This window comes from Drosophila suzukii, chromosome 2R (assembly GCF_043229965.1).
Source record: "Drosophila suzukii chromosome 2R, CBGP_Dsuzu_IsoJpt1.0, whole genome shotgun sequence".
Taxonomy (NCBI): Eukaryota; Metazoa; Arthropoda; class Insecta; order Diptera; family Drosophilidae; genus Drosophila; species Drosophila suzukii.
In genome coordinates this window covers 14,091,280-14,116,180 of record NC_092081.1, presented here as the reverse complement: position 1 = coordinate 14,116,180, position 24,901 = coordinate 14,091,280, and the positions used below count along the sequence as shown (strand labels likewise).

The following is a 24,901-nucleotide window of genomic DNA, read 5'->3' as shown; positions in this document are numbered from 1 at the left end:
ACCCACTAATGCAACAATACCACTCGATTGTACAGTTAATTATTCCGTTTTATTCGCACTTGCGTGCAAACCATTTTCAAATTGTAAAAAATAGCTCTAATCCAAATTGAAAACCAGACAGAGTAGTTTAACGGTACGACTTCTGGTAGCGAGCACGGGCACCTGGACCGCCGAATTTCTTGGGCTCGCAGCGACGCGGATCGCCGACCAGCAGGGTTCTGTCGTACTGAACCAGAATGTCCTTGATCTCCTTCTTGGAGGCCTCATCGACGTCTGCAAAAAAGGAAATTCAAAGATTTAGTACCATGCCATTCAAAATAATATTCTACAATAATTTGGTCACAAGTGTCGATGAAGCCTCAAATAGCAATGGTCAAATATGCCGATCGCTCTCTTTGATTGCGACATTCACTTAATCTCCCTGCTCGAGTCTTTTCCTGGACACTGTTGAGTTCCAACAAAAATCTGGGAGAAGGTGCTATGGATTCTAAAAGGGCCTTAATGTTCCTGAAGCATCACCCAATCTGTACAATAATCTTACAGCTTGGTTGGTATATGCTCATAATTTAATCTGCCTTTCAATAATGATTCGAGGGAAAATGCTTATAATTCCAACAAAAATCTGGAAAAAGGGGCTGAGAATTCTATAAACGCTTAAATGTTTCTGAAGCATCACCCAATCTGCACAATAATCTTGCAGCGTGGTTGGTATATGCTCATAATTTAATCTACCTTTCAATAATGATTCGAGGGAAAATGCTAATAATTCCAACAAAAATCTGGAAAAAGGTTGTTAAGTCCAAAATGTTCCTGAAGCATCACCCAATCTGCACAATAATCTTGCAGCGTGGTTGGTATATGCTCATAATAAAGGTTAATCTGCCTTTCAATAATGATTCGAAGGAAAATGCTTATCAATTCCAACAAAAATCTGGAGAAAGACGTCTATGGATTGGTGTACACTTTAGGGTCTATCAAAATATTTGCAGCTTGTTTCCAAATTGTTTTTTAATTGACACTTACATTTCTGGTAGAAGGCAACGAGGGCCTTGGAAATGGCCTGGCGGATGGCGTAGATCTGGGCTACATGACCACCACCGCTGACGCGCACGCGGATGTCGACGCCGGCGAATTTCTCCTGGAATATATAAATTGGGATGTGGATTAATAGAGATTTACAAGAGGCTATAAATTCGCTTTTTGTTTGGCTTTGATCAGAAACAAAAAGTAATCTCATTTGGCTTCGAATTCGGGATAAATGTTATCATCATTTTGGTTCTACAAGCCAAGCTTCCGTTTTCAACTACATATAATGTAATATATTGATCTTAGGTGTATAGAATTGTGATTTTTTAAGATTTTTCCTTTACAAGGATTAAGGATTTAAAGTGTATGCAACTAAAATGTCTTTAAAACAAGAAAAACTCTTGGTAGTTCACTTCTTAACTTAGTAATCCTTTTTTAGCGTATAACAAAGATGACATACTTTGTCCCAAAACAATTCTGGGGTTACCTTGAACGCTGTGTGAATGAGTTATGGAAACGGAAACCTGGCTTTTCAAGACTTCTCTCGCCTAACATACCTTGCCGAGCAACAGAAGGGGCTCCTGCAGTTTGTATTGCAGAACCTTGGGTTCAATCTGCTCCAGAGGACGACCGTTCACCTTCAGGAGGCCGTTGCCACGCTTGCAGTAAGCGACGGCGGTGGCGGTTTTCTGCAATTACAAAGATTCCCGGCATTACTATACGATCCAAGAAGAGTCCTGTTGAAATCCAAATACCAGGTCAAAATCCTCGCACAGGCACACACACAAACATAACCTCTGCGATGAGGCGGCAGCCCCAAAATTTAGCCGCCGCCGAAAGACGCGAGTTTTCTGTCTGCACGTGTCGTACGAAAATTTTTATGGATTTTTGCGGTTTAATTCACACACACCTTGCGTCCGAAGACCTGGACAGCCTGCACGGGTTCTCTGCGCTGCAAAATACAAAAATTTGCAACATTTTAGGCATTAGTTAGACACGAATTATCTATTTTTTCACAGGCACAAATACCTTCTGCTGCATTTTGCTCCGCGAGTTGGGTAGGAAAAGAGCGGAAATCGCGTTGACAGTTAGAGTGACCGGTTTTCGACTATCGCGCAACTGTCAAACAGAAAATACTAAAAAGCGACACCTGCTGGGTAGTGTTTTAAAACGGAAAACTATCGGTCTTGTATATTTTTGTTTTGTTTATAAATTATTTAAAAAAAAACCTTTTGCATGCTCTTCTAGAGTTAAATCACTATTAAGTGTCAGCAATTAAGTAAGTAATAATATAGTATTCTAAATAATTTGTAATTCGCTTTATGTAACTGTGTAAATATTAACAATCATTTTATTAAATACATTTTGTCTAGACCTTTTTTTATTGAAACAGAACAATTTTGCAAATTTTAGTATAATTAGTTATTAACATCAAAAGAACAAAGTCTGCATAATTTTCAAAACACCAATTTACGGCTTGAGAAATGTGGCCATAATTTTCCTCTTCTAGATTAATATTCAAATATAAATAAACTAATTTACTCGTTATTTGAGTAGTTCATGTCAAAGAAAGTAGTCTAGAAAGTGAAAATATATTTGTAGTATTTGAGAATCGTGAGTTTTTGGTATATTCATACTATCGTCTCAAAGATATCCGCCGACTATCGGTACGGAGCTGTGCCATCTCTAGCGCAATCGATAGCTTGCCATCTCCAGCACAAAGGCACTGAAAAACGGGTGTAATTTTGGTGCATAAGTGTCAGTGATACCCGAAAAGTGCTTATAGTGCTAAATTCCGCGAGCCAAACATGGTTGTCTGCACAGCCACGAAGCCCTCGGAAACGAGGCAGTTGCCCGCGATGATGAAGGAGCCCCCAGAACTGATAGATAACCGCGCGAACCCTGAACCTGGTGACCCTGTCGATGAAGGAGGGGTCGCTGAGGAGGATCGTGAGGAGGGGGAGATTGTCGATGAATTTGAGCTGATCATTTCGTCTGAGGACGAGGAGTTTAAGCTGCGCGCCCGCATCCAGCAACTTGAGGAGAACAACAAGGATGTGGAGCGCATGGACATGCTATCCGCCAATTTGGCACATGAATACAGTAAGCAACATGTTGGCTTCTACGCATGTAGAAAATAGGGCTTCGCCTTGGGGGTGCAACCTAAAACGCTATTTGTTATTCAATCGTTCTGATCAGTACATATACTTTCTTTGCAGATTACCCAAATCCTGAGCCGCGCTTGCCATCCTACCGACAAAAGTCACCCGTTCTAATACTGTCGGATGTGTCCAGCCAGTCGGAGGACGAGTTCGAGGCTCAACGCAAGTATCGGAAGCACAAGCTGCGACGCGTGGAGCTTGGCAAAAGGCATCATAGTTCGTTGCTTAGTGACTACCGCAGAAATCCCTTTGCCAGACGCCACAAACAGTTGCCGCCACCACCTCCGGTGACCACGCAGCGCCGGCGTCAGACCTATCATCACCACCAACAGCCCAGTCATCAGCAACATCGCCATCAACAGCACTACACACTGGAAGATTCCCTGGAAAGCGACGGCGAGCTGGGCGAGTACGATATGAACGAGGACAATGAGGACGACGAGATAGACCTTCAAAGACTCAAACTGAGCAGGGATAAGCTGCGGGTGGCCTTGGCGCGGGAGGACGGGCGGGATTTCGTAAGCCAGTACAAGAACAGCTTAAGGGAGCGACTGCAGTACCGCATGCACAAGTCTCCCAGTCCTCCTCACAGAAAAAAATATCAGCAGGAAGAGGAACTTCCTCTGCCACCGCTGCAGGCACTCTCAGACGACGGCGAGGAGGAACCCGAACAGGAGGAGCAAAATGATGAAGATCCTGCCGAGCTGAAGCTGCGACTGATAGCCCTTAAATCTGCCATATTGAAAAAGCATTTGGCGCGAAAAAAGCGAGATGCGGAGCGAGCCTATTCGCCCACTGATATGATAAATCGAGTGCATCCCGCCATTTCCAATGACGATATCGACGACCTCATGGAGATCAGTCCGGCAGCATCGCCAGAACGAGAACAAAGTCCGCCCAGATACTCAACAGACTACGCCGTGGACACCAAGCCCGTTGATATGGAACTGGCTGAAACGGACAGCGATGATCAGAATAAGGATGTGTGGATTCCATGGTCAAACAACTGGAATTCCATGGACAACGCAGGCGGCAGTTGGCGCTGCTTTTACCCCAACAATCTGCCGCCCGTTTCGATGCCCATTGTGATAGACGACGAAAATGAGGAAGATATGAAGATGGATGATCGGATAAGAAGAGAGAATATGGCTTATTTCGACGACGAAGAAATACCGCCGCCGCCGCCACCCTTTCACATTCCTCAGATGCATCTGGAGGACGAGGATGCCCGAGATGCCATGCACCTGGTCGATCAGCATTCCAATCACAGTTCTATTACGGAGATGCAGTCGGTTTCTATGGAGAACTCGCAAACACATTTAAGGAGTCTGGACCGATCTCAACCAGACTCGAGTGACGACGAGGCGGGAGCATTGCGAGCTATTTTGCTATCCAATTTACGATCATGCAAGCCACCACCACCTCCTCCAACGACTTCCCCTCATGTAGCTTCCTGCTTTGTCTCTGCTCCGGTTCCAGCTGCTGTACTAGATTCTATTACATCCCCTGTTTCAGCTCCTGCGCTTGCTCCTGTACCTGTTCCCCCTCCTTCACCGGTTTCCGCTCCTGTTTCTGGTAGTGCACCTGGTCCTGTGGCTCAACTTAAAGAGGAATCAAATCAGGAAAATGATTCAGATGATCCAGAGGCGTTGCGTTTATTGCTCCTTTCTAGCATAGCTGGTAAAAAGCGGGCTAGTGGCTCCAAATCGAAAACAGGTTTAAGTCCAGAGATACTCAAGAATGCTGTGAGGCGCTTCCAAACCACGGAGTTATCAATCAAAGATGAGGACGAGTCACAGGATCAGCAGCCAATTCTGGAAGATAGTACTAAACTAGAAGAAAGTACTAAAATAGAAGAGAGTACTAAGCTTGAAGCAGAAAACGAGATAATAAATGAGCCTGTTGTGGAGCCTATTCAGTTGGAAGCTGCTCCCATCCATAAGGAACCCATGGAGTCCCCACAGCCAGTTACCAAACTTGCCATACAGGTCAAACAGCAGACCTCACCCTCCACTAAAATCATCAAGATTATCAAGCCCAACAAGGTGATCAACAAAAAGACAACGACCAAGCGGAAGTTACCAACTAATGAGGTATCTGGGTCAGATTTGAGCGTTAAGCGGCCAACAACATTAATGATCAAGGAGCCCAGCGCACCACTGCATAGTCAGACCGTTATCACATCCAGCACTCGCCTCATTACCACCGTAGATCCAGCCAGCATCAAGGTAAATAAGCTAATCATTAGCTTAGCAGAGGAGTCTGCCGCCAGCGATGATGACCTGGAGTTGAGTTCGAGCTTTGCTTATGCAAATACAGACATTGCCAGCCCTTTAAGTTTGGCGATGGGCAGCTTTAGTGGCTCCACCACAAGGTCAAATACTCCCATATCCGAGATTGCAGAAACGGCTCCCAGTGCTAACAACAATCTCAGGCGAACTGTGATTAATGAATACTTTGAAAAGAAGATCGATGATTTCCTGAAGCAAGCTAGATCCAAGGCTCCAGTGTCTAACTCACCAGAGGCGGAGCCAGAAAAAATTCCTGAAAAGCCCAAAGTTGAAGAGAAGCAGCCAACAATTATTCCTACCCCAAAGGCACCGCCGGCTAAAACAACTCCAGTGGTAAGTTTGGGGTTAATTTTTTTCCATACGCGAAATATATCAACCGAATCAATCTGTTATAATTCTATTATATTTCTTAAAGGCTGTTCGTCATTTACCAGTGGCATCGCAGAAGGAATACCTCCGATTGATCGAGCGTATGCAAATGCTGGAGCAGAAGAAGGTTCGGGCACCCAAATCAGCAGCTCCTGCCCCCAAAAGCAAAGTGCCTACTCTGGAAAAACCATCGCCCAACAACAGCTCGTCGCCAACCACGGCGAAAGTTGTGCACAATCCAGCAAGTGCCACCATCACCATTAAAGCTACCTCAGAATCTGAGAACCCGCTAGTTAAAGATACGGACTCAAAATCACCAAAACCAAAAGCCAAGCTGAATCAACCGTCCAAGGAGAGTCGACTAAAGGCCTTTGAGAATTCATTTATCAAGATTGGGTAGATATTTGTGTGGGCAGAGCCTAAAGATACTGATTACGTTCTATTGCAGGGGAAGCATGTTAGTTAATCTGGACAAATCGCTGCAGATGGTCGAAGAGGCCAAAAAGTCAAAGGCAATACGTTTGCGATGCTCACAGCGTCTCAAAGAACTTTACGCCGAAATGCAGACTGTTAAGCATGCAGTCAAACAGGAGGAACTTAAGCTGGCAAGGATTCAGCCGGAGATTCAGGCCAGCCATGAGATCATCATATCACTCAAGCAGAAACGTCACAAACTCTATACGGCGGCTATGGACTTGGGCCGTGGATTAAGGGGCGCTGACTACAGGTATTACCACCATCAACCACAACAGCAACCAGAACGGCGTGGGAAAGCTGGAACAAAACGATTACAGAAATCACATCAAAAAAAGGGCATGGGGAAGTTCTATGCGATTATAAGTTTGTTTTCCTTGCAGGTTACTCGACGAGGGCAAGGTGGCCATAACCAGCAAATCTACACAACTCACCAAAGAGATACGTCTCTACAATTCCATAGTGAAGTACGAAGACCTCAAAAAGTTGACTGATGCGAGGGACAGTCATCCAAATACTGTGATCGAAATGGAATCAAAGACGAATCCAAATGAGGGGCCAAAGGATGTGAAGGTGCTGAATCCTCAGGATCCCACAGCCTCCGAACCTACTCAACCTGCCACACAACCTGAGATCGGTAAACAACCCGAAACGGAGACAGAGCCTGCGATTGGAAGCCAACCTGAAAAGGAGACAGAGACTCCAGATGTGCGTGGATTTCGATTTATACAAATTGCTTCAAAAACTATAGCTAAGAACCTCATTCAACGCGATTTTCCGCTGTTATTATTGAACGTTTACTTTAGTCCCGAGCGTTTTGTCAAAAGCCCGCACTAACAAATCGGTTGAGTTTATTTTCAGGATCAGGCGCAGGATAAACCGAAAAGTGTTTCCATTAAGACCTCAGCACCCTATACGGTAACCACCATGCGGGAACTGCGCGAGGAGCAGGCCAACGAGCTTCATAGGGATGGCTATTTAGGGGCCTATCAGACGCCGATGTCCAGGAACTACAATAGGTGAGTAGGATTTGTATGCTCAGGTCACTTGCCGAAATGTATTTGCTTCGTTTTGTCATTCCCAAGCCACCTCGATGTCCACGCCACCATCTGCCCCTTTGATCTGATGGGTCGCTGCGAGGATGCGGACTGCTCCTACCTGCATTTAGCCCGCCCCGACTTCCAAAACGAGCTGCCAAAGACAAACCTCTCTCTTAATAACTAACAACAAACAAAACTCACTAAAACACTAAAAGTATACATAACCCGAAAAAACATTTAATAGCGTGCTTGAATTCTGGTAAGTTGAACTCTTCACGCGACTTAATATTTAAATGTTGCTTTCAGTCAACGTTAAAAAGAAAGAAACCCACAAATCAAATGCCAAGCAGACGAAGAAAGCAGCCGCCGAAGCAGCGAGTGCAAAACCATAAAAAGAGAAAAAACAAAGAAAAAAACAATCGTTACTAGGTTGTACCTTGTTTGTTATATACATTTATATATATATATATCGTGTAGTGAAAGTTCTTCGTTCGCCGACGCTCGAAAACGTTTTTTCGGGCTAAAGTTTGAACGGATGTGCATCCTAACTTTCGCTTATGATTTTGTAATTTTTTTAATTTAAACGATTTTTAAACAACCTCGCCATAAATGAATGCAAACAATTAGAACTGCATAAATCCTTAATTTCAATACGCGAAGCCTATAAATACTTTATTTGAATGCCATTAAATATAGTTTTCGTATCGCAGAGAATGCCAAATTTTTTTTTATTATTTCGGAATCTTTTTTCAATAATTATTAAACATGTTTAATTATTATAAAGTTTTCTAAAAATGCAAAAAATGAATTTATAAAACAAATTCGGCAAAAAAAAGAGAAATAAATAAAAAACATACAAAATGAAATGAAGTGGTTTTTTTTTAGTGGGAAAGGGTAAAGACCGCAAATACGCTAATTTAGCCTTGTTTATTCCTAAATATAATTTAAAATAAATACAGTGGTTTATCACAGCCAATATCCAAACAGAAGGGCGAAATAATTTACAGAGTTGGGATCGCCTCCTGTCCCGCAACCAGGTTCTATTCGTTGCCATAGTACACGTACTCCCTGCACCAGTCCTTGATGCCATCGTCGTTGCTGCAGCAAACGGGGTATACGAAATCCGATTTGGTCACCTTGGCACACCTCATGCACAGCTCCATGGTATTGGAATCCTTCTCGCACTGCTGCACTTTCAGGACGGTTTCCACCGAGAGATTCCCATGATACTCGCTGGGGTCCGCATTGACCTCTTCCCCCGCTGAGGGTCGGGCATCGGCACCGAGTACGAGTAGGGTCACGATCAATATATTGCAGAAGATCTGTAATCAGTCGAAAGTTGAACATTTCATTAATTGAATTTTCGGTGATGGCACAATTGAGCAGCTAAAGCTGTTCGTGGCGCTTTTGTCTGGTTCTAACTCAACACGTAAAGTCCGAGCCAGATGAAACGAGTTTGATGGAGTTTAACCTTTAGTCACATCTTAACAAAAGGACTACGTCTACAGCTTAATCAAACGCAGGGTCTTTGACCCAAGTTCCGTTTGCATGGCACCGTATATGTTTGCCGACAAACACCATACATCATAACGTTTATCAGTTTAAATAAATCTGTTTCACTTTCTAAGGAATATTCGATTAATTAGTTCAATTCACTTTGAGTGTTTTTTCTTTCGGCACTTCGCACCTGTTCTATAAATCATTTTGAAGTGTAATTGCTTTATTTTAAAGTTTACTTTAATCGGTGATTAGCACTTGGCATTATCATTGGTATTTTGCTAGACTTTGTATTCGAATAATAGAATTCAGGGACATATTTTAATGCTTGTGCTTACTTTCTGAGCCATTTTGTTGCTTCACTAATACTTTCTCCACACCACGACGAAAACGTATAATTCTCGATGTATTATTTCCTTTTGACGATCTGACCGCAACTGGACGCTAGCGAGGCTTGAGCATTACTTTTTATACTTGGGGCCAAAGCCAAAGCTAACGAACAGATCGTGCTGAGATCGTGCAGCATTCGTGACACATAATTGTTGATAGGCGAGTACCAGGTACTTCTTACTATCTCGGCCGAACGTGCCGCTTTGATGGCAAGGAGTGGGCAATTCCCTCCAAAGTAATCACACTGGCTGGTTTTTACAATGGGTTCGGTAATCGCGCATAATTTTGGGATAGACATAGTGATAGACAGGAACTCAACGCATGCCTTTCTTAATCTATGCTACGACTTAGACTTTATATACTTTTTGGATTTGACCGACTAACACAGTCGATTTTTTGTGAATGGATTCCTGTCAACTTAAAAACCTTTAAAAAAGAATCCAAATATGGAGAGCACTATAAAATACTTTTTGGTTGGAATGCCGAATCTGAAATCGACGACGCACCTTCTATTTCATTCAAAAGGTTTTTTTAGTTCTTTACTTTGTATTATCAAAAGAAATGTTATACATAAAGCAGACATAATATATTTCTAACATATCACAATTGAAATCATGAACTTGTTTAAAATTTTGTACTTATGCATAGTTTAGCCCTAACCGATAATTTAATGTATTCGAAATTTGTATCAATTCTTGTTCAGAAGTATTATATTTGTTGAAAAGTAAATAACAGGTAGAAGACAACTTTTCCGAACCTATAAAGTATATATAATCTTGATCAAGACCCCTAACCGAATCGATCTAACCATGTTCGTCAGTGTTTCTGTTCGTACGAACTCTAAGGCCTTTAAGCATAAAAACATTAAGGATACCTTTCCCCACAGAGAAAACACTTTGAAATATGCGTAATATTATTTTATTATTTTTTTCGTAATCGGTTTCTCAGTCATTAATAATTCTATGGTTTCCTTGTCCATTTGAGTCAATTTATTGGCGATATCTTATGAAAAAAAGAAAAAAAACTGGAAAATATTTTGGCGAACTCAATGACGCAGCTTGTTAGTCTAGTACATTCTGAGCTTTGAAGCTCGCCCATGCAATATATTCCTATGACGATCGAAATAATATATGTATGCCCGCATAGTGCACATAAATGTTGCGTATACAACGTTAATTAGTGAAACATCATGTTGCTGATAAGAGGATTTCAGGGGCGCCTAACTGATTAAGAGCGATCATTCTGATCCGAACCCAGCTTCGCATTTTTATTGTGCAATGTCTCGGTCAGAATTTACTTCCGGCAATAATACATCATACATCATAGCCTTTTATACGCATTCTCTGGATGACCTCACCCACCATCTATATAACCCTTTTAAAGATCAGTTGTTTATCTCTGCGAAAACTAATTAACGTTGCATCAGAATATGTTATTGCATATCAAATTCTTGGAACTGTCAGCGGTTATTCCCCTAAATAGACGTAGACAGTAAAAGCGTAAACTTTTAATTGGTTTATTTTTCCGCACTTTAAGTGCCCATGTAACATTATCGAAGGTCGTGAATGGTAAGTTTCCATTGGAAAAAAGGGGACTTTAAAATAGACTTGCAACAAAAACGCATTGAAAAGGGGTTTTGTTTTATTGAAAAAAAGGTATGGGGAATACAAATGAGGGGATTTAAAAAATCCCGATGAAAGTTCAATAAAAATTAACCCTTACGGCAACCTTGATCCCGTCTGACAACACTTGATTGAATATAAACAACATCCTTCTCCTCATATTAATCTGCCGTGTAATCCATTCACAACAAATCAAAACATTGAGTTATCTAAGGGGAATTTCGAATAAGCAGGTTGTACTACGATTAGAAATGGCAGAACTATAATTGAAATGATGCGTAGATTATTTCATGATTTCATTAACTTTACTCCCGGGAAAAGTTCCTCGGATAGAAGGCGATCCACCGATTACTGGGTCCATCTCGATTTCTATATTTGAAGACCTAGTTTGAAGTATACCAAGCAAACAAACAATGCAGTGCTGATTAGGCTAATCACATCATCGGAATTGTTATTGAATCAATTACTAGATTTGCATCAAAGCATATACCTAAATCCATTTAAACCTTTGGTTTATTTCTAGAAGTAGGTGTCTTGGACAGATTTTTTCGATGCACATATTCATTTAGTATCCAGGGCATTGTCATTTAATTCGACTATAGAAAACCAATAATAAACAAGGTTCCCTGCGCGACAATGAACTTTGGAGCTGAAGATTAAAGCAATCAGACGGAATTTGTGTTGATTTCTTTCGTTTTTGAGTTAATTAGTTCAATACGACGGACAGGGAAGCACGTTTGCTCCATATAGTACTTCGCCAGACTGGTAATCAAATCAACACGAATCTGGAAACAGGAATTATGGCCTTACCGTGCAATATTTTCAAAATCACGATTCTTTTTTATACTGGTAAGTGATTATTGATCGATGGCCCTGTTGCCGGGTGGATCTCCCGCGCATACGGAAACTCTTGTTTCGGTATTTATAGTGAAGAGCTGGAAAAGATTACCAGATCGTTGGCTATAAATATAACTAAGAATGTTTACATCGCGGTGGCCGAGACTTCCCTTATCAGAGGGAGGTCACCCACCGCCATTGTTTGTTTGCCTCTGTCTCGGTCCTAGATGAGTAATTTCATCAGCCAAATTATATAGTACTCACCTTGGTTGACCCCATAAATAATGGCCTGCTTTCCAGCCACACAGTCTGTGAATGACTCCCGCATGCCCAAAGTCCATATCTTTAATCTTGATGGCGCTTAATGATACATTTAGCATGAGGCTGAAGTGTGCCTCTGATCGAAGGATATAAAATAATTGCTGGCGTTAATGCGTTATCGGTCACGAGTGGATCGTTAAAGTTAATTGACCCAATAACGATTTTTCTGAATTTCCCTTTGATTTCGATTTGCGACTTATGGCCCGACAGATTATCACAAATTTCAATTGGTTAGAAAATCAAGATTATAGATCGTTGTTATTATAGATTGTACATTCATTTTATTTTGGTCCATATAATAGTGTAGACGGCAGTCCACATAAAGACGAATCACACCGGTAGTATAAAATCAGCTACGATAGTCGGATCGAAAAACGTGACGATCCGACTTTCCAAGTTTGAAGAAATATCGTCACGTTTTTCGATCCGACTATCATTGCTAATCAGGCAGGTAACAGGCGGAAGGAAGCGTTTCCGACCCCATAAAGTGTATATATTCTTGATCAGGATCACTAGCCGAGTCGATCTAGCCAGGACCGTCTGTCCGTCCGTCCGGATGAACGCTGAGATCTCGGAAACTATAGGAGCTAGGCTATTGAGATTTGGCATGCAGATTCCTGAGCTACTTATTGTTCTCATCAATACCTATTGATTGACCCAAAAAAAAGTTTGCCACGCCCACTTCAACGCCCACAAGCCGCCCACAAACTTCAAAAAATCGTAAGTATGAACGCGGATATCTCGAAAACTATCAAAGATAGAGAATTGGGATCTCAGATTTAGATTTCGTAGCCTTGAGCGCAGCGCAAGTTTGTTACGAGAATATGCCACGCTCTGAAATGTAAAAGTCTCGTTAACACCTATCGATTGACCAAAAAAAAGTTTGCCACGCCCACTCTAACGGCCATAACGCTTAAATCTGTCTACCGCCCACATAACCATCTATTGAGATCAGGGGTACGTGGCGCATTTCAGTCTCGCTTTGCTGCTTGAATATCTCCATTTCTCTTTTGTCCCTATAGCTGAGTAACGGGTATCTGATAGTCGAGGTACTGGACTATAGCGACTTAAATTTCGAAATCAAGACTTTTTAAAAGGTTATTCCTTCAAAAGAAGTTCCGACAAAACTACAAAACATAAATAACGATGGTTAACGAGTTGGTTTTAAAAACGTATGTTTATAAACATGGCTATAACCACTTCCTAAAACCATGATAGTTTAGTCTAAATATACTTAATTCTGCAAAAATTTCTCAAAATTCGAACGACAATTTTTTTTTTGATCTGACATAAATCTTATTTCGGATGTAAATAACACTTGTTAATGAGAATTTGCTTTTTTATAAGGATCGAAAAAATAATATGCTGCCGACTAAACACGTACAATATTTTATTAAATCTTATTCGCCAGAGAACATTTAAAATCAACATATTAGATCAGAAAATTAGTATTTTAAGGTGCGATCCTCACGACTTTACTACCTTGTTAAGATGTGTTTTTATTTGATTAACATTTTATCTTTAAATATGGATTCGATATATTCAAATTCGATATATTCAGTTTATGACTGTAAGTCCAAAATTGATTAAAGAATTAATTATTTTTTTCATTAAAAAGAGAACTTTAAATTTTTTAATTTTTTACTTTTGATAATTTTTAGCTTACTTGTGTTTTACATAAAAGCTTGGAAGTCTGGAAAACTCTGTTGGTACAAGAATAAATAAGCTGCTTAAAAGCTCTCATGTCTACTCAATGTACTTAACACAGTCTCATTCTACATAAAACAATTTGTAAAAACAACTGAGAAACTGTGCTCTCAAAATTTTAAATGTTTAAAAATGAATAAAGGAACGCTATTAACCTTTAATCGCGTATAGCCTAAGATTATATTAAGTCCTTTGACGAAAACTACTTTTATGCTTTGCTGATAATAAAATATTACAGTTTTAATAGTGTTTAAAACAAGTTATATAGTAGAGATTTAACATTTTCAAAGAGCCCAATAAAGGGAATAATGTCATGCAAATTCAAGCTACACAGATTTAATCTAACCTTTGTAACCAAATTCAGCTAAATAAACTGTTTATCCACTGATTACCCAAATGTTTGCCTGCCAACTAATTAAATTGGTTGCCAGAATGTAGTCGACATTTGCCGAATGGGAAATATCCCGGGAGACACCAGATTTGCATAGTTTATGGCAGAAGTTGTACAAATGCCATTCCGATGTTAGGCAGACAGTAGGCCCCATTATCCCCCATTCAATCATTGTCCGTTGTCCGTTGTCCGTTGTCAATTGCCAATGGCCAATGGCCATTGCAGTGATATTGATTTTCTGTACCGAAACCCCTGATGGAAACCCATTACGAGTGCATACTACATAGTATGCTATAGCCAAGGTCAGTTCTAGACCGCGCCAACCCTATTATTGGGGGATTTGGGGGGAACGTGACCCGGCTGGCCGTTCATTTCTATTCAGTGTCACCTGTGTCGCCTGACCTACAAAACGTACCCCATACATAATAGGGGTAAATATCAAGTCAAATGTGTGCCGACTTATGCAAGTCACTTTACATTTGGAAGCTGATGCATTTGGCCTAGAATAAGCTGAATTTACCAGTAACCCTTCGGTCGGTCTGAACTACCAACCTTATGGGTTGCTTGTCATCACACTTAAGATCATCAGGATAATTGGGGTGAACCTGGTTTGCATTTAAATTTAGGAATTATGGATTTCACTTTGCCCATAAATAATTTGGTACGAAGTATTTTCATTTTAAGTAATCAAATATTATAGTGTGGACATTGAAACTATAAATTGATCTAACTTTTTACAATAGACAAGGCAAAGATATTGTAACATAAAATATAAATAAGTAGGAATATCCTGGACATAGAATCACACATTTAGTAAAAATCCTGGCATACTTTCTGGCGGCGGTCTGTAAAACTGAGGAAAATAAACCCAACGTTATATATTTAAAAATTTATTAATGGTTTATGGAGACTACGCTGGAAACTCACAAACAAGTTTAATTTATTTAAAATAATGTCAGGAAATCAAACGACAAGGAGAATAATTCGATATCTTTAAGATTACGTCGCAATACTCCATATTAAACATTACATGTCGATTGTGATTCTAGTCACGTAAGCGCTTGACAACCATCTCTAAGTGACCTTCATGGGGCTCAGTTGATCTACCCTGATCATGAGTTTAACCAACCTATTGTAGAAACTCTGCAGTATTTTCAGACCTTACCATATTATGGTAACTGAGAGATACATATAATATATACATATGTTAACTTACAGGTCCACCCTAATCCCACCAGACCGACACATTAGTCTTCATATTGTGCAGGTCGGTCGAATAAAACACAAACAGCTGAAGTGGAGATAATGCAGTAAGCCAGATGAGAAGAAGATGTACAACCAGAAACAGCTGCATTGCACTGAAAAGAAAAGAGATCTGCACATGCGCCATCGCATTCGTTCAACAATTTACCTGCATTTCAATTTCAATGCGGCGAGCAGAAATCTGATAACAAAAGCCCAGTGGCTAAAAACAAAAACAACAGCAACAGCTGGGCAACAGAGAAGTTGAATGAAACAGGCAGTAACAGCTGCCTTAAACTCTCTTCTCGCCCCCGCAGTGAATACATCACAAAAATATGTTCTCTTAATGCACTTAGAAAAAAAAAAAATTAAAAAACTGTTAGCACAAAAATCAGTGGCGGATCTAGAATTTGGTTGTAAGGTTTTTGGTTTTGGAGTGGAAATCAAACATTTTTGAACAAAGTACATATCCCATATACTTTTTAATCCGAGTGGGGGGATCTGTACCCCATATCCCCCGTGGATTCGCGCATGAAAAAAATTGTATTTGTTAACAAAATATGTAAAAAATAAAAAATGTTATATATAAATAAAAAATAATATATATCAAATTCATATTTAGTTTATTTTATAACTTATTATTTTTGAAGTCTGGTGGATTGAACTCAGGGCTATTATAATTTAAGGGCAATATAGACAAAGACAATGTATGTACATAGATACAACATATTTTAAAAAACATTTAAGAAAAGTTAAAATTGAAGATACTTATTTTCCTAAAATAAAGTTGTGCTTAAATTTTAAATTAAAAAAAAATTTGTATTTTCTCAATCCAATTTTTTTTAAGTTTTTTTTTGAAAAAAATTTTTTATTAGGAATATTGCCTTGAATTTTGGAAAAAATATTTTCTGAGTGCACGTTTCTCTTTCGAAAGAGAAACTCGTGGGCTCTGAATGCCCGAAGCGCCCTGGCGAACTGATTGAGATTGCGAGAGTTTAAGGGAGAGCGAGCGGACAGAAATCTATTTAAGCAACCCGCAGAGCTCACATTTTTTCACTCGATTTTCGGCAGCGCTGTGTTTAACACCTAAATATCAGAATACAAAAACAACCAGGGTATTCGAAAAATCGCCGGGAAAAAATATCACGAAATGATATTTAAAATTTTTGTACAAAAATAAAAGAACGGTATAAAATTTATTGCGCTTCACCAGACAGCCAATAAACAAGCAGAAATAAAATTTCGAAAAACCAACAACTGTAGCAAAAGCAACAATCAAAAGTTTATACGAAAAGCGTGCGTGCGTTCGTTGCCGCTTAATAAAAATGTGTACAAAATTCCAAAAGTGCAAATTTATTTAAATAACTCCGCAGTGCTCAACGTTCAAAGTTAACAAACAAATCAAATAAAAGAAAACCAAACTGAAATAGAAGTTTCCTAGACTGGAACAAAATACGCGAACCTAATTGAATTTGGTGCGCAGAAGAGTAGGAAAAAATATTGCAACCTGTAGCTCGGGCTTTGGCTTTGATTTTGATTTTGAATACGGCTTTTGTGCAAACAAGCCGGAAGCCAATCCCAAATGCAATTGTTTTGAACCGCAGCTGAGCAGAGCTTTTACCTGTTAGACAACAAATCAAGCGGCAGCAGCAGCAGCGGCACAAAAGCAACAATATGTGGTGCATTGTCAACTTGCCCAACGGCACCCAACAAGCCGTCAAGTGGGATCCCAAAGCCAATGGTCAGGAGTGTCTGGAGAAGGTGAGTTCATCGGTGCTATAGATAGAACACACACTATGGGGTAATTTTCCATACAATCCGCTTGGCAGCTTAGCGAAGATAGCACTAAAATAGGTTCTGATCGAGTATAGGAAGCTTAGGAAACGATTCTATAGGTATATTTGTATAATTCAGACTGAGAAATGTTTTGAAAAATGTTTTCAAAACGTCACATGTTACATATAGTTTCCATGAGTAGCTACCATATTAAAATGGAACATGTTCTTCTAAAGATAAAGTGTTGATATGGTAATTGGAAATTCAAAGAAATCAGAAAATATCCCTTGAAACTTAAATATACTACATTTATTTGACCCCAGAATCTTTTGGAATAGAAACCACTTGCAATTTCATTAAAAGTATTAATAGCACTCAAATTGTATTCGAGATTCGTCTTCTATATTATGGGTTCTTTGAAGAAGTTCAAAATATGTTCGAACCCGTTCCTTAAGTGAGAACCTAGATCCTTAAATATTGTTACCATAGTTCCTAACTTATTATTACTCGGAGTCATGGCACTCGGGGCATTGGAAGTATACAACACAAGGGAAAGTTACCACCTTCACTTAATAGAGGTAACCAAACTATCCATACAAGATAATGCAATTACTTCACAGCTTATCGATCCTCAAGTAGTTTATGCAATGTGACACGCGTATGATATTCCTATTAAACTACGTATCCCTTCATCAGAGGATATGGTGTAACACTAAAGGGCCTTCAAATCACTTGAGTTGGCGGGTGTAGAAATTGAAATTTGTTGTTTTATCTTTGGAAATAAATAACTAAAAAATGCTTACTTCTTTATGACGAACGTGCAAAATTGTTCACGACGCCATACCAACAAAAATGTGCTCATTTCATTTTAATGGAGGCCTTTTTTCATGGGTAATTTCGGTACGGCTAATACCAGAGCGGCTTACTATAAAAAATGTTATAAAAGAATCTTCCTTTAGGGGTACTCGGCATTCATACGAAAATGAAGTACTCGATTCAATTTCAATTAACATTTTTTGTGGGGGGCCTGGACCTATAAGCTGCGCTACATGTTTTCAACGCTTATCAGTGACAGAAGTGAGTGTGTTTTTTTCGATTCAATTTCGATTCGCATTTTGTTATCAACACGGGGGGGCCATGTCCAATTTCAATGTCTTGTTGTTTACTAGTTTTGCGCTAATTCATTTTAAATGCCAAATACCCTTGACTCAAGCTGCCCCCAGCGATAGTTTTTCAGAACCCCAAGGTGTGTGGAAGGAAAAAACAATAGAAAGCAGGGCATCGGGGTATATATAGGCGACTTATAAAGTTATATTAACAATATAATAGCAAAGTTAGAATAAGGATATGGTAAAACACATTAGCCCTTGGCTTATCATAGAATATAATCTTAAGGTTCAGGATCCTAACGTTATCGCTATGATATATATTTAATATATTACTGTATAATGATAAGACATTTTTCAACAAAGCTTATTAATAGTTTCAAGATCTACTTGAGTTGATCATCACTTGAGATCACTTCGCTTTCTTTCCGTGTATGATATTACTGGTGGGTTCAATGTCCAAGTGTTCGCCACTTGAGGCGTTTAGTGCAAACACTTGACCAATCCGCTTCTGTTTGGCTGAGCTCTGTTACTACGAGCGATATACATATGATTATGCGTTCCCCTCCACATAATAGACCAAGACTCCCCCTTTCACAGACCCGAAGATTAAAGTCAATTCGGCAATTCGCCCTGTTTGTCGGGCTAATTAAGTCGTTGGCTTATTTGCGACCCGTACATTAGTGTTTGTGCAATCTAATCAGGCAAACTTATCAAATAACGGGCTCGCACACAGAGCCATTAATATTCAGGTGAATATATACATATGTCCCAGGCCCATTTCAGGCCCGATTCGTTGCCAACTTTATTATCTCCCTTGGAAAACAAGAACCGACAACAGCGTGAAGAAAACAGCAAGACAAGAAAATATGCTTCATCAACCTGGGTTTATCTTATCTAACACCTATCCCTATCAGAGGAGCTCATTTGCTATCACCATATATGGCTCTGAACTGAAAGTTAACATCAATTTGGGGCAGAACGTAGATGGTTTTTATGGGTAGCTTAGCTCTAATCTTTACAAAGGTTACTATTTCAGTTGTGGCGCTATTATTAATTACTAATTGCGATCTATTTATGGCAAAATATAAGGGCTTTTAGGGGAAAAACTGCACATAACCAGTTCCATAACAGATACTACAAGAGTACAGGGAGTTATCGGAAATGTGCAATCTTTTGGGTTATATAGGTTACAAAAATTCGTTATGACAAACAGTTTATTGGTCAGCTTTAATTCGATTCTTTGCATGTGGAAAACAACGAACCTTTGTACCCTTTGTTAAGTCAATGACAATCGGTTCTTCGCAATGTAACAGTTGTATTATCCCCCAGTGACATTGAATCCGAGTCCGAATCGGAGCGTTATCAATTCCACATGTTTTTGCCTCACGTATGCTCCATGCTTATATATACATGTATATGCTGCACAGTCCAATGTTCAATAACACTCGGTATCAGCCCTGTTGATCTGGGAAAACATCTGGCAGGCATTTAACAATCGTATATGTACATTTATATAGTACAGCCCATTTTTCAAAGGGACCCCCGAGGGGCGGGGGAAGCCACCATCGCCATCTGTGACTCGTTGCGGATTAATCAAATTATTATTTTTGCCTCAGTGATTTAACTTTGAGCCTTACGTAGGCTTAATCTATGAATACCAATGCCGATTTATGGCTGATGAGCTTATCATCATAAAAGATTGACGCGCCGCTTGTAACTGGCGATAAGGAGTGTCCAAATGATACAAATTCGTCATCGTTTTTGGCGGCGTGACACTGAGATATCCCGACTATTAATAAGGTATGATGGTAAACTAATTAATTGCGCAAATAGAGCACTTCACCTGTGCAGAACCTTGGGATTTCGTATCTTACCATGGGGTATGACTAGCTCTGATTTCCACCGAGTCTTAACCGAGGCTTAGCGATAAGCCTTCTTGGGGGTGTAACGAAATACTTGGCTGATAAGCGGGTTTACATAACTCTTGAGTAGGGGCCTTATCGCAGTGGCTAATGAACCCCGGGTCTTGGAATAATCTGGGCGAAAAAGGAGAAAAGAGGGCTGGGACCTGAGCACAGTTGCACATTTTAATTACACGCTGCCAAGCAGACTCGGACAGGAGCAACAAAGTTTTCGCCCTCGTACAATCGCAATCCGAAAAAGTTTACCCTTGACGTCAGTGGGCCGACGCTTTCGACGAGTTTGCATGTCAAAGGAGAATTACATTTTTGTTACCTCGATTTAACAATCATACTTGGGCTATATACCATACTACATATACTACATACATATATGCATGCAAATATGCCCCCTTTCAGATTCGGGTGTGTCTGCCCAGTGAGTCAGTCAGGCAATTTACCATTTCCAACTGCCGAGAACCGATTTCCCGGCATCGCCCAAGGACCTGGATCCCCATCCCTTCTCTAAGGACTACGCCACTGTGGGCCATGTGCAACAGTTTTATGCTCTATAATAGTTACTTGCAATTACCAGCTACTTGTAATTGCATTTAAAATTGCCGTTTTCGTTGCTCGTTTGTCGTCAGAGCTGGGTTTTGAGTGGCCATTTGAGTTGTTTTTGATTGCTTGCTTGGGTTCTTCACATGGATCGAGTGGGCTCTTTACCGGGTTTGACATTTCGAGCATTTTCCAAAGGGCCTTCAGTTATATGGCAAAGTCCACAACCAGGAAAAGGAAAACAACTGTCGCGTTTGCCCAGTCACGATAGAGGAAAACTGATAAATCATAGGTTTCATTCCCAAGGAACGTGATGAAATTAGGTGCAGAGTCTACTGACCCATGCAGCAATACAGTAGTAAATCTCTATGTCGATAATATCTAAGCCTGTAGACTCTTTACATTAATCAAAACTGGAATAACAGCAATTTCTATAGCAGGTTATTTAAAACAGACCATTTATAATCCATTAATTACCATTAATAAGTAATTAAGGAACTGCAAATTGTACTGTTTTAATAGAAAGCTAACATATATCATCCGCTTTCATTGCTGACTTATCGGGATTTCAAGGCCTTGACTTTAATACACATTTATATATAGTTTTAATGGTCTCGCCCACGGTGTCCTTTATAGTCCCTCCATTGATTGTGATTCCTTATCGGATTGCCTGTCAACAGGCTCCCTAATCAGATCTTTCTGCTCCGCCAACACGACATCCATTTTCTAGGTGTAATTATATTTGCGAACACTGCTGTTGCCCCCCCCCCCCCAACTTGGTGAAAGCTTTCTCCCGGGGAGGGGAAATGGGTAAGGTTCAGGGATAGGGATAGGAGGATTAGAAGGCAGCTGGATGATGAGTTCTTTCAACACCCTTGAAGTGTGGGATTACTAGTTGGGTGTGGCATTGGTGGGCGGATGGGTGGTTGGGTGGATGGGCGGATGGGCGGTGGGCGTATGGGCGTGGCTCGAGTGTGCGACTTGCAACAATTGAAAGATGTGCAACGAGGCAAGTTTCCAGGCAAGATTTGATGAGGCAGCTCAAGTGGCAGAGGGGCGATGGAGGCGGGTCAAGTGCAGCAGCCGCTGGCCAATTTGCTTGTCTCTCGTGTCACGACAAAAGGCCAATTCAAGCTGTGAAATTTGAATATAAAGCAGACATTCATACCATGGTCAAAGGATCCAAAGAGATGCAAACCTTAAATTCATAAGATTTACATAGACTAGTCCCTGTACTTATAACATATGCAACTGATGGGATAGCAAACAAATATTTAAAGATTATTCCCATTGAAGAACCACTTTAAAATGTATTTATTTTGGTATTCCTCTTATGATATCAGTTCCCCCTATATCACGTTTTTTGAGCGGGTAAACAAGTGATCTATCCAGTTGTTTTCATATATATGTGGTGTGTGTGGGGGAATGAGCAAATACGAATGCCAGAAAGCTCAGAAAATATACTCATCGCTGTTGTGTCTCTCTTTTTTTATCAGCTTCTTCTGATAAGCTTGAAAATTTCTTATATTAATACTCGATGTCAACAACGCAGAACAGACATATAGAGGGGGTCTATAAAAAAAGACAGGTAGAGGCAGTCATGTCCGATATCAGAGCAATCAAGGCGTAAATGATAAATAAGCATTAATAATTTCGTTCTCGTCTTTTTTCCGTAGAACGCAATTTCCGAGCTTTTTTTGCGCATTTTTTTTTTTGTGTTTTCTTACCATTTGTTTTGTTTGCCCTCAACAGATGTTTAATTAAAACTGAAATTTCCCCACAACACCTTCGTTTTGTTTAGACATTTTACTTAGAGCAAAGTTTACAGATTAATATTAAGTATACGCCCTGTTTGATGGCCTTTTATCCTTGGCCCAAATGCGGTTTTTGGCCTTAACAGCTGGAAATTCTTTGTACACACGTGCTTTTACAAAAAGAATAACTTATAAGCAAAAGTATCTGAGTATCTGTATCTGAGTATCTTGAGGTTGTTTTCGCCTTGTATTTGTGTTTCTCTCCGTTTTTGGGTTGTCTTCGCTGTTTTTTTTGTTGTTGTCGAGCCAAGCCCATGCAAAAAAATAAAAAATGTAAAACGCAAAAGGCACAAAACGAGATTTACCTATTTTCGTATTTTTGTCAAGTTTCATTTTTCGCCATATGTACATATGTATATAGATTTGTATGTAAATTCGTTATTTTATTTTTTCGCTTTTTTGCTTTTTGCTCTGGTTTGCGCTGCTTTTATTTGTTGCAGTCGACAGTTATTAACAATTTAAACAAACAACCCAAGATAAATACAAATATATTCGAGGCGGGTCCCCCGAGTTTTCAGATCCATTTGGCACCTCAGAGAGCGAATTGCTTTTCCGCTCTGCTGCGGCAATAAATATCTCTTTGTCTGCCAGCCGAAAGATACAACGCAATAGAGTTTATTTAAATTGGTCAACTAAAGTGATTAAAATTAAATGTCTTTATTTTTAAACTGTAAACTAATTTATTTTTGGACCCGATGAACCTTATCAAACCAGCCAAGCATTAAATGTCTCTTCTTGCTTATCGAAACTATTTAATAAGGGGCAAACTTTTCTCGTTTACTTTGCTCATTATTATCTTTTTTATTTATGTTCCTGGAACTTGATATATTTTCTTTGAAATTTGAACTGTCAAATAATTTTACGAGATAATTTATGGTTTTAGTTTCATTTTATTTATAAAAGCTTTTCAAGTTTTCCTCTGGAAAACCAATTAATTACAAGCAAATTGATGTGCTTTATTTTACGTGAGTGTATCTCGAAAATGATTTCTTCTCGACCACAACAAATATGCCATAAATTTTTAAAGTTCGCACAAGCAACCTAAAAACAACCGAGTTGGCTTTATGCACATGTACCGCAACAATGTGAATACTATAGCCGCATATAATTTATTTTCCCCCACCATTCGGTTTTGGGTTTTTACACACAGAACAGTTGAAAGTTCCGGAAAAAAGGGGCAAAAAAGCGGGCAAAAGTTATTTAAATCAAAGACATACATATTCAGTGGCCGATGATATAGTTTAATTGTTGTTTACCGCTTAATTAGTGAAGAACTGGGAAGGGAAGTCAGCTGAAATACGAAAAATCTGAAATTCGACTCATCGAGGGGGCTGTATAAAATCGAATAAAAACATCAGCCAAGAACGTAACAAACAAATCCCGTATTTGCATTCGCAATTTGCATTGATTGCCTTGGACATAAAATATATACGCATGGCATATATGTTCATAATGCACTATCAATAAATATTCGGAGCAACGATAATCCGGACGGAATTTATTTATTTATGCAGCCTCTATGCAAATGATTTCTGGCCAAAAACTGCAGCTGCTAAATCTGGAAAATTGGTCAAAGCAAAAATTAATTTTCCGAACAATTAAATCCGAACGAAGGAGCCACCACCCCCCCCAAAAATGTCAGTGGCCAATTTGGGAATTAATTGCCACCGGCTGAAGCCCAGGCGGAAAACACTAACACAAAACCCAAGCTCAAATGCAATGCATTTTCCCCCCATTTTCCCCACCCATTTTCCACCCCCTTTTCCCGCATTTTCCTGCTGCCCAAGCGCCATCACTTTTATGTCGCTTCGGGTGCAGCAGGGCGTTTATCATGTTCGCTGGACATTTGCGTTTGTGTCCGAAAATGCAAAATGCACCGCAGGCGATGCTCAACCTGGGGCAACCCACACGACCAGGGTTGCCAGGGGTGTTTTTAATTTATGTCCACATGCCATTTTTCCCTCTAATAGTCTTATGGCTAGCGCTATAAAACTTTTTGAGCCAATGCCTAGGCAAGAGATTAAATTATGTTCTTTATTAAAAAAATAAAGCTTACAACAACTTTCAACTTTATCGAAATGAAGAAAGTATCCTGGGAGTTGCAAACATCTAAAACTTTTTTAATATTCTAGTTGCCAAACTATGGCTAGTGCAATCTCAATCAGAAACTTTAGCTGAGATATACAAATATTAACAAAGCAAGATAAACTGGGGAAATTAATAATGCAGATCTTTTAATGGAGTTAAGAAGTTAAGGGTAATATCTAACCAAATCATTTATAAGGATGTTTAAATTTGGGGTTTGGGCATTATTAAGTTTGGTGAGCTTGTACAGGTGGAACAAGAAGACTTAAGCTTAGAGTTCAAAGGGGGGTAT

At 39.7% G+C, this 24,901-nt stretch overlaps 4 protein-coding genes across 4 annotated transcripts in view; 2 read left to right on the top strand and 2 right to left on the bottom strand.

The window, feature by feature from the left end:
• Window positions 1-27: 27 nt before the first annotated feature.
• RpS16 (ribosomal protein S16) lies at window positions 28-2,168 on the bottom strand. The gene is made up of 5 exons (XM_017072363.4): window positions 2,056-2,168; window positions 1,937-1,978; window positions 1,584-1,715; window positions 1,024-1,138; window positions 28-273 (listed from the first exon to the last, which is right to left on the bottom strand). The coding sequence occupies exons 1-5, from the start codon at window positions 2,065-2,067 to the stop codon at window positions 128-130; spliced, it is 447 nt and encodes a 148-aa protein (XP_016927852.1). The 5' UTR covers window positions 2,068-2,168; the 3' UTR covers window positions 28-127.
• Window positions 2,169-2,729: 561 nt separating this feature from the next.
• LOC108009708 (titin homolog) lies at window positions 2,730-8,228 on the top strand. The gene is made up of 7 exons (XM_017074263.4): window positions 2,730-3,129; window positions 3,246-5,812; window positions 5,895-6,244; window positions 6,297-6,575; window positions 6,706-7,030; window positions 7,184-7,341; window positions 7,408-8,228. The coding sequence occupies exons 1-7, from the start codon at window positions 2,835-2,837 to the stop codon at window positions 7,544-7,546; spliced, it is 4,113 nt and encodes a 1,370-aa protein (XP_016929752.3). The 5' UTR covers window positions 2,730-2,834; the 3' UTR covers window positions 7,547-8,228.
• A 42-nt stretch (window positions 8,229-8,270) lies between these two features.
• On the bottom strand, window positions 8,271-9,342 carry LOC108008814 (uncharacterized). Its single transcript, XM_017072719.4, has 2 exons — window positions 9,198-9,342; window positions 8,271-8,684 (listed from the first exon to the last, which is right to left on the bottom strand). Exons 1-2 carry the CDS (start codon window positions 9,207-9,209, stop codon window positions 8,403-8,405), a joined length of 294 nt encoding a protein of 97 aa, XP_016928208.3. The 5' UTR covers window positions 9,210-9,342; the 3' UTR covers window positions 8,271-8,402.
• A 7,081-nt stretch (window positions 9,343-16,423) lies between these two features.
• The window catches only part of dnr1 (defense repressor 1), a 28,139-nt gene continuing 19,661 nt past the window's right edge, over window positions 16,424-24,901 (top strand). The window contains exon 1 of the mRNA XM_017074840.4: window positions 16,424-17,130. Within this exon, the coding sequence (XP_016930329.2) occupies window positions 17,044-17,130 (87 nt within the window). The 5' untranslated portion in view covers window positions 16,424-17,043. The remainder of the gene's footprint in view (window positions 17,131-24,901) is intronic.

Bases quoted from the DNA above. Each gene is read 5' to 3' on its own strand.
- RpS16 (XM_017072363.4), bottom strand. The intron at 1,716-1,936 runs GTGTGTGTGAAT...TTGTAATTGCAG, and splicing joins TCCAGGTCTTCGGACGCAAG to AAAACCGCCACCGCCGTCGC. The intron at 1,139-1,583 runs GTATGTTAGGCG...TATATATTCCAG, and splicing joins CCCTTCTGTTGCTCGGCAAG to GAGAAATTCGCCGGCGTCGA.
- LOC108009708 (XM_017074263.4), top strand. From the start codon at position 2,835: ATGGTTGTCTGCACAGCCACGAAGCCCTCGGAAACGAGGCAGTTGCCC. The intron at 6,245-6,296 runs GTAGATATTTGT...GTTCTATTGCAG, and splicing joins AATTCATTTATCAAGATTGG to GGGAAGCATGTTAGTTAATC. The intron at 7,031-7,183 runs GTGCGTGGATTT...GTTTATTTTCAG, and splicing joins AGGAGACAGAGACTCCAGAT to GATCAGGCGCAGGATAAACC.